General features: G+C 43.6%; 1 protein-coding gene across 2 annotated transcripts; it reads right to left on the reverse strand.

Annotated features, from left to right (window-relative positions):
- Positions 1 to 300: 300 nt before the first annotated feature.
- On the reverse strand, positions 301 to 13,653 carry HERPUD1 (homocysteine inducible ER protein with ubiquitin like domain 1). 2 transcript variants are annotated; one of them, XM_039503640.1, is made up of 8 exons: positions 13,445 to 13,653; positions 9,502 to 9,579; positions 9,317 to 9,388; positions 7,346 to 7,479; positions 6,371 to 6,490; positions 5,472 to 5,816; positions 3,623 to 3,728; positions 301 to 2,207 (listed from the first exon to the last, which is right to left on the reverse strand). In XM_039503640.1, exons 1-8 carry the CDS (start codon positions 13,571 to 13,573, stop codon positions 2,040 to 2,042), a joined length of 1,152 nt encoding a protein of 383 aa, XP_039359574.1. In that variant the 5' UTR covers positions 13,574 to 13,653; the 3' UTR covers positions 301 to 2,039. The 2 variants fall into 2 exon arrangements, with proteins under 2 accessions (XP_039359574.1, XP_039359573.1); XM_039503639.1 differs by having other exon boundaries at positions 9,317 to 9,391; positions 13,445 to 13,652.
- Positions 13,654 to 17,655: the final 4,002 nt, after the last annotated feature.

Genomic DNA, 17,655 nt, shown 5'->3' on the forward strand with positions numbered 1-17,655 from the left:
CTGCAATATTATATACATATGAAACAGGTTTTTTCAGGCACATTACATTGTAACAATAAGCATGGAGACTTCACTCCTCTCAGGGATACAGATAATCATGCTTTAAAAAGGGATTTGTTAGTGGGTGTATTACTTTACTTACCTTCCTCTTCACTGCCACCTCAGCAGATTTATAGGAGTGACAACTTCCCACTGAGGCTGCAAGTTTCTGAAACAGGAACTCTATTATGCAGTGGTGAAGGATTTATCTCAAGCTAATTTGTTATGAGAAGGAATGAATAAAAGCTTAACTGCAGTAGATAAAACACTGAAACATTAAACCATGTTTAATGGGTAGGTGTAATATGTGGAAAGAACAGGATTAAGAATTTCAGATTAAGTAATTACATGGTCAACTGTACAGAACAAGTTCATGCACATTAGCATGGCAAGACATTTGCTTTAAAGCTTTATAATGCAGTTTTTCCATCTACAAGTAGCATTATTGAGGAGATGTTAATTACACAATATTCTCTCCCCTCCCCTCCCCCCCAAAAAACCCCAACCCAGATGTTTACTTCACAATAAAACATGATCCCTGAGCTAAAACAATGCATTGCAAACCCATGCATATGGCAAAGGAGCCTCATACATCAGGCCAACTTCCTGAACGCCTACACAACTACTAGGAGCAGCTACAAGTTGTCTGACCATTGTAACTTCAACTTCTTTTGTTTGTGCAAAGAGAAGCCATCCAAGGCACATTGGGAAACAAAGTTATAGGCTGTTGAGGAGTAAATCTAGTTTTTTAAAATGTGCAAAGGCTCCGTTCATGTATACATGCAATTAGTGACTGGCTATGCAGACAGCAAGTTAGGTGCACACCATCCAGTTGCACAGGGCAGTTTTCCGATTGTGGTCAAGTCTGCACACAACTGATTGCTCTCGAAAACAAAGCCCTTGAAAATATTAGAAGTTAAAGGGAACACCCGGAAGGAAGAAATGAGTACAATGAAAGTTGTTCTGGAGCAATCTTGTGCTTGCTGGGATGCAGAAGCCTAGTTGACTCTTTTCCGTACATCTCAAAAGGAATGTAGCCATTTGTCACAAACTTCTGGGATTCGGAAAGTTCTAGCTGACAAAGGTAACAGGCCCTTCTGAATTCAAGCTGACAGCAAGAAAGTGATTGTGGCATTGGTCTAACATTACACAAAATTAAATGGATTGAATATAGAACCTCTAGGCTACTTAAATTGAGCATCCTGGAAGCGGTTACAAGATGCACAGTGCAACTAAATTCTAGATGAATGAAGCTTTGGGATTTTCAAGCCAGAAAAGGAACCTTTAAATGGTTTTAAAAAAAACAAAAAACAAAAAAAACACCTGATTTTGACAACTTGAAATTCACCCTGTAACTCAGCTGATCCATTTGGTGTACTTGTTTATCAAAGGCTCTGGTTATCTTTCGTTTTCTGACAAAGTAGGTAATTACTGTATTACACAGTATGTCCTCCACAGGAAATTTACGGAGAAAACATGATTTGTCTTCATTTTCTTTTAAGATTAAGCACTGCATTCCTTTAAGCAATTTAAGGGTAAGTCTTCCCTAGAAAAGTCTGCCAATACTTAACAGCAGTTCCTTGTTTTATATATGAGATACTACACTCAGTGTAATTTAAACAGCATTTGAAACATTCCAACAGGAATCAAATAGCACTGGTAGAAGCAATCTGCTTCTCTTACATCTCCGACACACCTGCTTACTGTCTGTGCATTTAGGGCACTGCTGTACAATGCTAGGCCCTCTAATTTAATGCCCGCTATACAGCACACTGAAGTTCTTTGGCATGAAGACATGGAAAGCACAGTACATTTTAGTCTATATGCTGTAAAGGTTTAAGGCTTCTTGCAGCTTTCAGGTTGCTTAGTTGCTATAAGATGGGGAAATCCCACTGATACTTGTCCTTTTAACTTTGGAGTTGGTGTCCAGACTAGTCAGGTATACCGAAGAGTAATCTGCTGGAGTTACAGACGGGCTAGTACGTCGATATCAAAATCAGTTAGTTGGCCACGGCTGGAGGCCCTTCTGGCAGCAGTGATGCAAAGAAAGTCTTGAAGAAAAGCCAGGCTGTGTTCATAAATGAAGGACTGTCCTGCTGATTTTCTGGTAAAGCTCTTCCTTCCTCAGAAACAGCCTCAGGTTCAGCTTCTCCACCTACATTTTCCTCCTGCCAATGTAAAGTCTCTCTCATAAGTGGGGACAGTTTTAAGAAAACCAAATTCTAAAAGCCAGATTCTTTTCTAAAAAAAGAAGCTATTTTAATTCCTTTCCACTGAAGAACGTAAAGGACTCATTAACAGCCCTGATTATACTGCAGTATTTCACTCCTTTATTACCCATTGTCCCAGAATTACACCTCAAGAGACAACACAGCTAAGACACAGTAAAACCACCCACCATTGCCACGAGGGCCAAGACTGTCCTGTGCTAAATAAAACTATTTTAGGACATATTTACAAGTGGGAACAATGCATCTGACACACCAAAACAAGCTGCTGAGTCTCAAAAATACTTTGATGTTCTAGTTGTAAATTGATGTTTTGCAGCATGAGCTTTCGTGGGTGAATACCCACTTCTTCGGATGTGGGTATCCGAAGTTGCATCCGAAGAAGTGGGTATTCACCCACGAAAGCTCATGCTGCAAAACATCTGTTAGTCTATAAGGTGCCACAGGATTCTTTGCTGCTTCTACAGAACCAGACTAACACGGCTACCCCTCTGATAGTTGTAAATTGGTCAGCACCAAAAGCACAATTCCACACCAAGTACTAAGACCAAACGAAAATGCCAACTTGAACATGTCCCATTAACGGCATATACAGAGAGAAACATTATGTACAACCCTCCATACCAGATTAAGACTCATACACATTCAAGTTTTATCTGCAATTATGAGAGCCGTTCACTTGTAATTGAGACAGATTATGGTGGGACTGTTTTCACCTGCTGCAGTAGTTTAGTGTTAACAAGCACTGCAAATATTTGCCTCTTCCTAAAATATGAAAATTGTTGAGCTTGTTACACTGATAACAGCCACAGTAGTCCTTGGCCAAGTGGGGATTTTCTGGAACAAAATGCATCAACTACAAAATACCAGGAGATTGCCAGGGTTAAGTATTAAAACCAAATATATTTCTAACATATGACAGGAAAGATACTTTTGCTTTCATAGAAATCAAAGTATCAGAATACATATTACAGTGGTAACAACCAGACAGAGCAGGAATTAACCAGATCCCTCCTGTTCTTTGCCTGTGGCACATAATAAATTCAGTCTCCTGGAGGCTGTTAATATTTTGGTCTAATTGCAGTTGGGTTTAAGCATGAGAGTGGCTGAGTGGTGTTGGTGGCCTGTAAAATACAGGTGGTCAGACTAGAGGATCTGTGATCCTTCTGGCCTTGAACTCTAGGACTCAGTGAGAAAAGAAGGCTAGATTAGGTATTTTACCAGGAAAAGAAGTTTCCAGCAGAAGATTTTGTAGAGAACACTATTCATCTAGAGTGATACAAATGTTTGGAAAATGGAAACTAAACCCTTTCCTGGGACTTCCTGTTGTTGTATGTCAAATATTGAGCCAATACCTGTAAGTTATTGTTTTGGTCCTGGTTTATCGCAGCTTGGGGAAGAACATCGTTTGGAAGAGCCTGAACTGGCTGTCGTCTAAATGGAAACCAGCCAGCGTGGTGCCTGGAAGACAAGAACTCATTGTGAATACCAGTTAGCTAAAGGTTACTCCTGCCTTGCTACACTTCAGGCCTAGCAAAAACACTCCAATATGCACACACAAGTAGACAGTTTGCTCAAGACACTGGGATAAATTCTGATTTGTTGAGGTGCTGGAGGAAGGCTCCCAAAAAAACCTTCTCCGCCACAATCCCTACCCCCCACCCCCCAGCAGTATGGCAGCAAGGCACAGCATAGCATTCAAGAGGCAGCAGTGGAACCAGCTCTATACAGGCTGCTCCATCACAGCCTAAGGGGTTGTGATCAGGCCCCCAGCAGGCTAGAGCAGACGCTGCAGCGTGTAGCATGAGAACTAGGATGGAGTGCTCCTTTCTAAAGCAGCAGCATGTACCCCCGTACCTTGGATTTCCCTACACCCACCCTGTCCTAACAGGATAACTGAAGTTGGGATGCTGGCATTGCTCCCTCATCCTGTGTGGCTCACAAAGAGAGGTCATAACAGGCCAATGTGTGGCCATTTGGCAAACTAATCTCTTCCCCTCCCTAGTGGCTGCATCTTGTACGCCAAAAATGTAAACTTTTAAGATGTTCTACCCTTGTGGCTCTGAAGATAAAGTTCAAAATACTGACCAGATGTAATCCAGTGCTGCCTTCCTGAGTCTGCAGACAGCCGGAAATAACGCTACCCGTGGACTGCTTCTGTTTGAATGCGTTAACTCTTAAGCCTACTTGTGGCAATTTAAAGGTCTACACTAATGTCACAACTGATCCAAGCATGTAAAGGAGGAGAACGACAATTATTTGAAGATCAGCACAAATTCTGAGCAGCTTCACAAAGTACTGGGTTACCTAGGGAGGTAGTGGAATCTCCTTCCTTAGAGGTTTTTAAGGTCAGGCTTGACAAAGCCCTGGCTGGGATGATTTAGTTGGGTTTGGTCCTGCTTTGAGCAGGGGGTTGGACTAGATGACCTCCTGAGGTCCCTTCCAACCCTGAGATTCTATGATACTACAAATTACCTCCCCATTCAGAGCAAAAGCGGTCAGTTTGACGAGTTGCATTTTTTCTAGTCAAGAAAGTGGCTAAGGATTACACTGCATTCAAATTTGTTTTGCATGTTTACAAGCAGTCAACCACCATGGTAAAAATGCTTAGCCACATCTTTTATAAAGGTATGGATCAATTCCCCTACCAAAGACATGGTTGCACATGACTGTACACTTGTTAGCCATGTTCTTTGAATATTAACCTGAACCAGTAGTGTATGATGTAGTGTGTTGATGTTTTATTGTAACTTTGACTTTAAAGAATTCCCCTCAAAAATGTTGAGCTAAGAGTTACAGTAGTAGATTTGCTGATCCTGTGATACACCTGCTCGACACTGGAAAGTATCAATTATTTTGGCTAGGAATGTGATTTCTTACAGTGATACAGATATAAACCCTTGTGTGGCTACAGTTATACCAATATAAAGGTGTCCTATCCTAGTCTAGCACCTTCCTATCCCATATGGAACAAGTTACACAAGTAAAAGCACTTTTATACCACTATGAATGCATCCCTCACTAGGGGGTTGTATTGCTTTAACTATGACTATAGTTAAACTAATACAACTGACGCACAGATGAACTGTAAGAGACTTGAGTACAACAAAGACTACCACAGTGCAGACAAACTGCTCCAAAGAGCAGTCACCTGAATGACAAGTCAACACTGAAATGTTTACTTCATGAGACATGCATGCTTACAGGTACATCAGAACTGTGCCGCCCATAACCATGAGGAACCTGCTGAGGCTGGAGTAGAAGTAGATAATGTTGACAAAAACGAAGAACAGGGTTGCCGAATAAAGCCAGTCCAACCAATCTCGATTCATCTCCTCCTCCTCTTCCATGAGAGGACCCCCCTGGGCATTCATTTGCAAATTCTGATTGGCCCCTGCATTAAGCTGAGGAGGGGCATTATGGTTTCCAGGCAGGTTTTGTGCAGGAAATGCATCTGGAAGAGGGGCTGGAGCTGGAGCTGTAACTGGTGCCACTGGTATCTCTTGTGACCTTTGAGTAGGTGATCTATCAGCAGAAACAGCAGCCAAGCTGAAAAGAAGATAAAAGCAGCAAGACTTTGTCAAGCTCTGAAAAGGATAATAAGGCAGGAATAAAAACTTGTTAATCTTAGATTCATGTGCAACTAGGAAGCAGCAAGTTGTGACAGAAATCAGCCCTGTTGATGCCAATGACATGCCACATGATGGGATAAGTTCAACGCTGTGGGTCAGTTTCACCTTCTGTAAAATGGGATAACATCCATCTTCGTAAAGTTGGAATATGAAGGGTTTATTTCAGTACTCCACTGTTGAAATCTTTCAAAACCTCAGTACTTAGGCCCTGCACCAGGCTGGGTAACTGTATCAAGTTTTGTGGCGCTTAGCTTTATCTAGGCAAAAAGTTGCAAGTAAAACTAAACCTATTACATTTTAGGAGCCACATACAGTATTTATATTTACATCAGACATTTGAATCCTAAAGGCTAAGTAACATGCCTTTCAACTACATTACACCTGAGGGAAGGAAAAAAATTCCCTCATTAAGAAATAGTTAGAACATTTCAAGGTTCCCAGGAAGAGTAGGAAACAAAAACGAAAACTTACTATTGCATGTAGTACTGTCTTGCATAAATCTGCTGAAACCAGGACATCTGTAGTATGTTGTAAGTGGTATATGCAGAGTACCCAGGAGCCACACCATGGGGATGCTGAGCAGTTTCAATCCTTATCGAAAGGGTAAAACACAGGATGTTTGTTTACAAAAGACCAGGCAGGCCCACTTCCAAGTCTTTCCCTACTTGTACTATTAAAAAAGACAACATCGCAAAAGCTGTTTGCTTGTATCTTATAATGGGGTAAAGCATCATATACCACACACTTTCAGTATATCCTACCTTAAATCTGGGCTTGAAATACTGCAAGCATTTTTATTAGAACATGAATGCAGAAATCTACATTTCATCCCGAAAATATGCTGTTGTGAAATCAGAGGGGGGACAGGAAGATAGTCTTACTAACACTGCATCCCAAGTACCATCTTTCTGATTAAATGATCTGATATTTAGCTTTTAATTTCAGTTCAGGTCCATTCAAACAAAATGGCAATGCTTAAGGAATGTCCCAGAAAGTAGTACTATGATCTCAGAGAAAAGCAAGCCTGCTCAATCTAACCATCAGAAGCTCAATAGTGGAGACAGCAATTCCTGGGAGAAAATATTTATTTCGTAACAAAGGAGAAATCAATTGTAGGGGCTACCTGAGTAAGAATTTTGAATCAACATGGAAGCTCCTAGGTTCATATTTCCATGAAAATGTAACAGTAATTCTACTTTTCAACATGTAACAGTAAAGATAACTCCCCCCCCCACCCCCGGTTGGAGAGGCATACATCCATTTAATCCCTTCAGTGTCCACTTAAATATCCAGAAGAATAGTATACATGGCTTATAGTCCACTGACATTTACAACATTAGGTATGGCAACACAGACTGTCGAACACAAAAAAACCCACAAACGAACATAGTTGAACATGAATGGTCAACATTTTCAGCAAGTTACTGGCATGTGTGGCATAATTACCTAGTATTGGCTTCCCCTGTAGAAAGCTGGTTGCAGGAAGTCTCCCTCTGTCTCAAGCCATCACTTGAAGAAGCTACAGAAGGATCTTGACCAGGTGCTGAAACAGTCTTTGGCTGTTGATTGGTTTCGTCAATCTAAATACAGTTAATATTGGAACTGATTCAGAACAGTATCTGAGAAAAGTCTTCTGTTGCAAAGCTAAGGGGATGCACTGAACGTTCTCTTGAAGTTTTACCAAACTGCTGTGCATTTGTACAGATCTAGGACAATGGGCATTACCACAATACCAATTAATAGTCATAGCCATTGTTATAACCAGTCCCTTCCATACATATTTTATTTCTAACACTCCTTTAAAGGTAACCTGGAAAGGAAAATAGTTTTGAGATTCTTTCCTTCACTCCCCCAATCATCTCATCATATGCAAAGGTCTGAGTATGTTTTTTTAAAGTTTTGGTTTACTTATGGGTTTTTTTGGATTAGAAATACAGATCCTGCACTGGATAAAAATGATAGCTGGAAAACACAGACTTATCTACACATAGTTGCACTAACTTAAACTGGGGTAACTTTGTGCTTGTCTAAACACAAGCTGTACTGCTTTAACTATTCCATTCCCACAGAAGAGTAAGTTATATCAGTATAAGCATTTTTATACTAGTATAAATGCGTTCATCCATACTAGATCATTGAACCACTTTAACTATACTGCTATGGTTAAAATGGTAGAGGTGGTGTGTTTAGACAAGATCTAAGTGTTTTGGGTTTTTGTTTTGTTTTGTTTTTTAAAAAGAGGAATAAAAAATGTAAAGCTTCCTTGGGTCTTTAGCTTTTTGTTGTTAGTTTTTTTTGTTTTGTTTTAATACTTTTGCAAGTCCCCTTTAAGAGCAAAGATCATCTGTCCTTCTTGTAAGTGTACTAGTGTGAGAATTTTTTTTTAAATGTGTATCTAATTTTGGAGTTTATGAAATGAGGTCTTACGTTCTAGCAGCATGTGGGTGGCTGCTCTGCAAACTGCTCTACAGAACCAGGACAATGCACCTTAATCAAAATGCAATACCTGAGCATTTCTAGTCCCAAGGATCTCTGCCATGTGTGTTGTGAAATATCCAACTGGAATCAGGACATACTGTATGCTGTTCACTTTTGATTTAAAGAAGGGTGGAAATGTATGCTTTCAGATATGAAGCTTGTGCACTAATCACCTAACTTCCATTCAGAAATAAAATATTGTATCATATGGTATTGTGTACTAAATCAATACATATTAAAAACAAGCATTAGAATTTCAATTTAAGTTTCAATTTCCTCTGCCATATGTTTTTGAAGCTCTGTTGCCAAAGTAAATCCCAGCAAAATTCATATGATGGACATTCCCTATTCAAACAGTAATCACTTCCCTCTCCCTCTAATGAGCATAACCACTAGTGTGATTGGACTTAGTAATCATGGGGGAACAGGCACCACAATTTCACCCTTTGCATACAGCCCAGCCACCGTGTCCATCATTGGTGGAAGAGTCTGTGATACGAGGGGTCACTAGCTATTTAATGGATCTAAATTACATTCGATTAAACATTTCACCCCCCTCTGGCAGTAATGTTAACTCAAGTTTATGCAAACAATTAGAAACTGAGGTTTGACAAGTTAGACACAAAGTGGGTGAACCAACTTCTGTTGGTGAAAGATAAGCTTTTGAGCTCCACAGAGCTCTTCAGGTGCCATCAGTTCTGAAACTTAAACAATCCTTGCTCTGTGATTACAGTACTTATTCCAAATGTGTAAGTGTTCCTTCCCCCAGCCCTATTACAACTCGGAAGGAATGCTGCCATAACACATGAGGTTCACCACCCTGCTTTATCAATCATCAACCTTTACAAACATACAGTAATTAAAAAACTAGGTCGCATTCCACAGATTTTTGCTGATCCTTTCAATATCTAATGCAGAAAACGTCTAAATTTAACATACCTTTGTGTTGGTCTCTCTCATTTTTGGCAGATCCTTTGAATGGTACACCAGGTGAAGAGCATGAAACTTCTCCTGCTAAAATAAAAGTCAAGACATTTGATAATCATTTTGTTTTATCTATTAAAACTTTATTTGACCTCACTTGATACTGCAGCGCAGCTACCACAAACATGTAATTACAATACCTTGGTCAGCACGTCTCTCAAATAAAGGTGGTCAAGCAGCAGCTTCCCAGAATAAATCAGCTTCTGGTCCTCTTCAGGCTTTGAGAGAAGACAAAAATATACTGATTACTAATCTGTCAAATGCATTCAAATGCCAAAAAAAAAAGTTGCTTCATATAAGAAAAGCTGTGTACGTAAAAGCTGACTGATAAACACCAGAGGCCAAACACTGCTGTCAGATACACAAATCAGAAATGCTACTCCCCCCATCCCCTCCCTAGTTGAACAGAAGTTGTGTGCATCTCTATTAAAGAAGAATTTGGCTTGTAAAGATCAATTCAGTCAATTACTTGTATGCAAAATTTGTAATACCATAGAGATTTAGACAAATGTATACAGAACGAGGATAAAACAACTGCTCCGGTATAGGAATTTTGTAGTACAGGCCAGAAACTCAATATTTGCTGTCCCCACCACAATCCTGGCAAAAAGGAACCTCTCTACGCTCCTTAAAGCAGAGCTTTGGGATAGTAACCAACCTGAGCAGCACTGCAGGCACTTCCTAATCTTGTGACAATTCACATGATCTCCCACCCAGTAAATCTGAGCAGCTGTTTACACAGAAATCCTCCTGCAGTTGGAGCACAGAGTCACTGGGAGTTGCCCCAGAGCAAGAGAGCCTATGTTCCCCTTCCTACAGGAAAAGGTCAGCTCTGCCAGCCTACAAAGCAAGAGTCCTACCACCACTACTAAAAACCAGCCTTACAGGATTGTTACATAAATATATCTGACCAATTCTGATGAATGCCATTTTAACACCCAAAGCAGCATATGAAGACCTCTAGGCTTCCACTGACACTGGGCATTAAGCAGAAAGATAACATTTTCCACAGCAGCACATCTTCACAACATGCATGGAATTTGCTCAGATTGTCCATCATCTGGCACTTGAAAGCAGGGTGGATAAAAATGGATTTAAATAAATCAGATTTTTTCATTTAAATTAAATAAGCAGGTTTAGTTCTAAAGAATAAATCCATTTAAAATTAAATTTGAAATTTAAAACCTAAGTTAAGGCCTAAATTTATAATCTATTGACATCATTTAAATACAAAATTGTATTTAAATGATGTCAATAGATGTTTGCTGCCAAGTGTTAAAGAAATTCAAGGTACTGAAAACTGGAAGTCACTGTCTAAGCACCTGGAACTAGAGTCTACCGAAATGCTAAAATAGTTTTTGACAGCAGTAGCCTCTTCCACAGGTGCAGAGAGAATATATTCTTCATTTCAGTCTATTCACCTAGTTCAGTTCAATCATCAGTTCATTCAAAGTTAGAAATTGGGAGTTGAAAAGGCAGGAAAACTTGTTTTCCTCTTCAAATCTATGAATAAAAACTAGTTGAGAGAGGATGAGATCCAAGGGTATGTCTACACTACCCACTGGATCAACGGACAGCGATCGATCCAGTGGGGATCATTTATCGGATCTAGTCTAGACATGATAAATCGACCCCCGAGCTCTCTCCTGTACTCCAGCTCGGCGAGAGGCACAGGCAGAGTAGACAGGGGAGCGGCAGCAGTCGAGTCACCATAGTGAAGACACCCGCGGTAAGTAGATCTAAGTATGTCCACTTTAGCTACGTTATTTACATAGCTGAAGTTGCTTAACTTAGATCGATCTTCCTCGCCCAGTGTAGACTAGGCCTAAGTTATAAAATCCTGAAGGACACAGTCAACAGAAATAATCAGGTTAAATTCACTAACTAGAGAGACTACTTTGTTTAATAAAAAATCAGTTTTAAAAGCAAAGCTATTTGAATTTGTGTTTCCAGCACAAATAAAATTTATTTTAAATATCATGTATATTTTAGTTGAATTTGAATCTGCATCCAAGTAGAGCTTGACACAAATCACAAGTTAAAAAAAACAAAAACAAAAAACATGCATTATGCAACATTTCCTAACAAGCAAAAAAGAAACTAAAGAAAAAGTTAATGCATATAATTGCTTAAATACATATGTAGTGTATCCTTAGCAAAAGAACAATAGACTTGGTGCAAAGCCTGTACTTAGTTACAAAATCAACAGGTTGGTTATCAAAAAGAATCAACCTTTTTAGAAGAGTAATTAGAGTGCAAAACCACAATTAAAATCTATTACTTAAAATCAAGGTTTCCTGCTTGCTGACTGACAGATTAAAACTGATTTAAATCAAGCCACCCTGCTTGAAAGCCCAGTGCATGCCTACTGCCTCCCTTCATCATGTCAACTTAGATTTGTACGGATTGTTACGTCTATTTATTTGATTAGTCTTAAGAAGCATAGAGAACAGTTATTTTGGGGTTTCCTACAGTACCCATAACCAGAATATCTGACATAGTAAAAACAAGATCTAAATACTATTTCACACTGAAACAAGCAGCTGTGTTGTTTTTTTTAAGTCTAAGTCCAAAAGATTTCTCTCAATGAATCTTATGCTTACAGAGAAAAAAACAAACAGTTTCATAGTTATTGCATGGATAAATTTTCTTTCTACATAAAAATAATGCAGCCATTTAACTCCCTTGTCTTGCCTGGAACACTAACTTAAAACTTTTGTTTTTACTTTGCCTATACTGCCACTTCGTAAGATACTGTTACCATTGGGGGAAAACCTAAGAATCCAAATACAAACTACTTCAGCATCCAACAAGCTAGTAAGCCACATCAACATTAAACGGCAGCAGAACAGGAAGAAAAAGCAAAAAACCCCAAACAATTTCCCCATATTCTGAACGAGTTTCGCTTCTGTATTCTAACTGATTTCCATAACATATTTACAAACTATTTGGACTTGCACTGCAACATTTGCAACCAGCCAACCATGCAGAAGCAGGTGTTCTGGAATCCGGGGGTTAGGGAGGGAGGGAGCTTTTTTGCTTCACATTATCAAACTGTAAAGAGACAGGAAAAAGATGCTGAAGTTTCCTGAACCTTTGAACACTTTTACAGACAGAAAGTGGGTGATGTAATATCTTTTATTGGATCAGCTTCTGCTGCTGAAGACTTGTTTCAAGCTCACACAGAGCTCTTCTTCAGGTCCTGCAGGTTCTTCAGCTCTGTGTAAGCTCGAGAGTTCATCTCCCTCACCAACTGAAGTTGGTCTAACACAAAGTTTTACCTCGCCCAGCTTGTACTTATAAAACCCTGGGATCAGCAAAGCTAGAGCTACACTGCAGGAACACTTCCACCGCCTGTTAAACAGTGCAACCTTTAGAGCCAGGGCTGATGTAATTAGTGTGTTTTATTTATTTATGTTTTTAAAGAGGGAGGCGACGTAGCTTATGCAATAGAAATGACAACAGTGCTGCTGTAACACAAGCAGGCGTGTCCACACCCGGAAGCCTCCCAAGTACCGGCTCTCCTTGTTAGGGCCCTACCACATTCACAGTCCGTTTTGGTCAATTTCACAGTCGTGGGATTTTAAAAATCCTGAAATTAAGGGTTGCAGCTATTTGAAGCTGAAGTCTCAGGGGGCTGTAACTGCAGGGGCCTGACCCAACAGGGTGTCCCGGGGGAGGCAGTTTTGCCACCCTGGCTTCAGCGCGGGGCCCTGGAGGGTGACAGCCCCAGGACCCCACCCTACAATAACCCCGCGACACCCCCACAAGCCCCCCCGCGGGGGGTCGGGACTCCCCGGCGGGGAAACACTCGTCTCCCCAGGGAAGCCCGCAGCGGCCCCGGTAAAGGCGCTCACCGGAGAGCGGAGGTCACAGCCCCGGACAGGGGCCAGGAACGTGGGGGGCCCCCGCTCCCCTCATTGCTCCGCTCCCCCCCAGTCACCCCGGTCCCCGCTACCCCCCTCCCCGGGCCGGGGGCGAGGAACGCGGGGCGGCCCCGGGCTCGGGCTCGAGGCCCCCCCCGGCCCGCTGGGGCGCGGAGGAGCGGCCCGGGCGGGGGCCTGGGGCCGGTCCGCTCCTCACCGGCTCCTCCGGGTGCAGGCGGCGCAGCCGGGCCTTGAGCTGCCGCACGGTCCAGCCGGGCTCGCCGCGGAGGCGCAGGTCCGGGTGCCGCTGCGTGGGGCTGCGCACAAGCAGGTCGAAGGGCTCCATGGCGCGCGGGCCTCGGGCGGGGACGGGACGGCGAGCGGCTGTCAGCGACCCACGGCCCCTTTTATCCCCTCACCGCCCCTCGCCCCGCCCCCTGTTCGCCAGGGCGCTGTGGCTGCAGCGGATTGGCTCCTCGTGGTGAGCGTGTCAATACGTGGGCCTATCAGAGTGCACATCCGCATAGACGGTGACGGAGGGTGGGGCTTAGGGAAGGGGCGGGGCTAGGAGGGAGGGTGGCTTCCTAGGAGGTGCCCGGCTGGGCTGGGGTGAAAGAGGGGGAAGGGCCCCCCCCCATGCAGTGTCCATGGGGCAGAGCGACAGCAGGGCAGCCTCCCTTGCCCTTCACTGGGGCTCCAGGCACTAGCACAGCAAGTGCCTGCTTGGGGCAGCAAGCCGCTGTGGGGGGGGCCTGCCAGTCGCCATGAGGGGGGCAGGCAGGCTGCCTTTGGCGGCATGCCTGCGGGAGGGCTGCTGGTCCCGCGGCTGCGGCTTCGGCAGCAATTCGGTGGCAGGTACACCGAAGGCGAGGGACCGGCGTACCTCCCGCAGGCATGTCGCTAAATCCGCGTTACCGGCGGACCTCCCGCAGGCACGCTGCTGAAAGCCGCCTGACTGCCGTGCTCACGGTGGCAAAATACATAGAGCCGCCCCTGCTTGCCCTGGTGCGGGCTAAGGTGATCGTGGGTCTTGTAGGGCCACCCTTCAGGAGCAAACAGATAAAGCATCCCGTGACTGTCAAATTCTTGCGGGTTGTGATTCAGGGAAGAATCACAACCCACTGTGGAAGGAAAGAAAGGAATTCCTTTCTCCCACCCTTTGTCGGTCTTGTCTATTTAGATTCCAAGTTCTTTAGGGTGGGGACTGTCTCTTATGTGTTTGTACAATGCTAAAAATAATGGGATCCGGAGCTCAGCCAGCCCCCCAGGCCAGCGGTTCTCAAACTTTAGTAACCTGAGGACCCCCCATTTTGGTTTAAAAAATGTTTACGGGTCCCCCCCTCCCAAGCCTCAGCCGCTCAGGCTCAGGCCCAGGTCCTCCCCTCAAGGCCCCACCCCAGCCCCTCTTCTCCCCTGCCTCTTCACGACCCTTCCCCTGAGCACACCCTGTCCCCGCTCCTCCCCTTCCCTCACAGCGCCTCCTGCACACTGCTGAACAGCTGTTCTGTGGCGTGCAGGTGGCACTGAGAGGGAGTGGGAGGAGTTGAGGGAGGGAGGGAGAGAGGAGTTGATCAGTGGGGCCTGTGGACCCCCGGCATACCCTGGCAGACCTCAGTTTGAGAAACACTGCTCTAGGCATCATTGCTTCAATACAGAAATAACACCCCTGTGACCACATACACCTACTTGTCACCTGTCACCCCACCCTGGAACCCATACAGGGCATCATCGAACAACTACAATCCATATTTGAGAGTCCCCATCCTGCAAGAAATCATTCCTGACCTCACTCCCTCCACTTCTGGCCTTCAAGCAACCTCCCCAAGCTTATCATCAGATGCAAGCTCCCCCCGTCAAGGACACACAAACTTAAAATGCCCCAGACTCTACCAGAACAACAGAGGCAAAACCTGCAATCACAGCTCCACTGCTACAGTGATCAACACCCCCCTCCCCCAAACCTTTTTCAAGATCCATGGATCCTACACAAGCCTGTCACAACATGTGGGGTACCTCATCCAGCGCCCTAAATGTCTCAATAACTATATGGGTGAAACCAATCACTGTGCTCTTCAATGAACTCCCACAGAAAAATGATGAAAAATGATGAAAAACAAAAAAAAACCATCACTTGGGGGTGAACATTTTTGACAAAGCGATCACTCTATGTCTGACCAATCAGTCTTCATCCTCAAAGGAAACCTGCGCAACACTTTCAAAAGACAAGCCTGGGAGCTTAAATTCATAACTCTGCTTGAGTCTAAAAATCATGGACTGAACGGAGACACTGAATTTATCGTTTATTACAACAATCCGTAACACACTAACTAACCCGTATCTTTTTGTCCTGTGACTGCAAAGGTGTTAATGGGCCACTCTACCTTGTATGGTCCCTTCAAATATGGACTAACTACTTTTGCTAAACTATCTGTCCACCTTGCATTTGGCTGTGATGCTTGGAGTACCTTTCCCAGTCCTGTGGAAGAGCTCTGTGTGGCTCGAAAGCTTGTCTCTCTAACCAGTAAAAGTTGGTCCAGTAAAAGATATTATCTCACCCACCTTCTCTCTTTCATATCCTGGGACTGACATGGATACAACTATGCTGCATACAAAAATAATGTAAGGAAAGAGAAGTCGACCATGTCTGAGTAAGTTGCTTCTCTATTTGTATTGCATTAGGCCTATACCCCCATGTGCTGGGCACTGTACAAACATTTAATAAAGAGATAGTCCCTACCCGAAAGACTTTACAGTCTCAGAGTATGTCTACACTACAGTCTAACCCTAGAGAGAAGCAACTGGACTGAGACAGAGAGACTGAGACCGAGAGACGTTTTCTGCTCCAATGAATCAAATACAACTGCAAGAGACAGATTTCCTCAAATTTGGGGAATTATAAAAGGTGTCTCAGCAAAAAGCAGTGAGGAAAAATTGTGCGTGGCCCTGAAAGACAGGAGAGAAATGGCACTGCACCACTTACCATCCTGACACCAGATTGGGTCTGGACAGTAATAACAAATGGACCCCCAAAGAGAGCGCGACCCCACACCGGCTGGGTCATACCTGCCCCTGACAGACACCTGAAGGGTCTGACATTTGTCTTACACTTTAACAACACATGTGTATCTTGTCATCCCAAAAGAGTCTCATTGAATTGAATTGCTTCATCTAACCCTCCCTGCAACCCTCCACAAACCCCGAACAACCAATAAACTGACAATCCTCTGCTGTATCATCTCCTTTCAGTCCACTAGGCCCAGATCTCTGGATCTTGACTCAGTTGCCCTGGAAACAGGGATGTCCAGTTCCCACTGGATCTCTGACAGATTCTGATAGATCCATAGTTTGCAGATTCCCGAAGCACAATTGCTTGGCTCTTCTCTTACGTTCAAGGTAAAGTGCCATTAAGTCCTAAAAGTCAAGGAGAACCTCCCTGATCTGATGCTGTTTAGTGTAGAGTCTCTTTCCCATTTTTTGTCCCCAGCTGTAGTTTTCTTCTGAACCCTCTTTCCTCCACTAGCATCAATGGTAAAACTCCCATTAATGTGAACTGGATCATGGCTGCAGTGTGGTTAAAAGAATAAACAAAGCAAGGGATTAGTTTTATTTCCTAGCCCAAAGTATTTCTTTTTTGCCCATTTCATTAGGTGCTCAGTTTTCTCTGGCAGCTGGAGACGGTTGCCCTGAGGCACAATCCGTTCACAGCCGGTACTTACACTTGTCTCTCATGTGTGTGTCATTTGCAGATTAGCGAGACAAGGAGGGTGAGGTATCAGCTTTTATTCTGTTGGTGAGAGAGACAAGCCTGCAAGCTGACACGGAGCTCTCTTTCCAGTCTGTGTGAGCTTGAAAGCTTGTCTTTCTCACCGACAGAACTTGGTCCAACAAAAGCTATTCCCTCACCCGCTTTGCCTCTCTGATGTCCTGGGACCAACACGGCTACACCACCACTGCACACGTTTGGACGCTTGTCATTTTGGGTTCTAAGCCAAGGTGAGCTACAGTGTCTTATCCTGGACAAACCCAGTCCCTGCCCTAAATCTCTACTGCACTCCTCTACGAGGTTCCAGAGGGGGGTGGTTCTATCACTGGGGCACGATCCCACTCAGAAAAAAAATGAGAAAATAAAAATTAGAGTGAAATCAGTTGAGCCTCATCCCAATTCCAGGACCCATCCACAGCTGATCAGTCTTTAGCAGAATGGCTTCTGGAGACAAAGGATGCAGGTGGATGCTCTGCATTATATAGCACCATCCAGGGGTACCAAAGCAGCAGAATCAGTTTAGCAGCTGTAGGAGAGCTGCTGTTCTTTAGTCGCTCTGCCCCGTCAACCAGCTAATAAGTTTCCGCCAACCTCTCCCATAAGCAGGAAGGTTTTGGCTTCTCCAGTCCTGATCAGTAGTTGGACTCCATGCCCTCTCCTGGGAA

Source organism: Mauremys reevesii, linkage group 16, assembly GCF_016161935.1.
Source record: "Mauremys reevesii isolate NIE-2019 linkage group 16, ASM1616193v1, whole genome shotgun sequence".
Taxonomy (NCBI): Eukaryota; Metazoa; Chordata; order Testudines; family Geoemydidae; genus Mauremys; species Mauremys reevesii.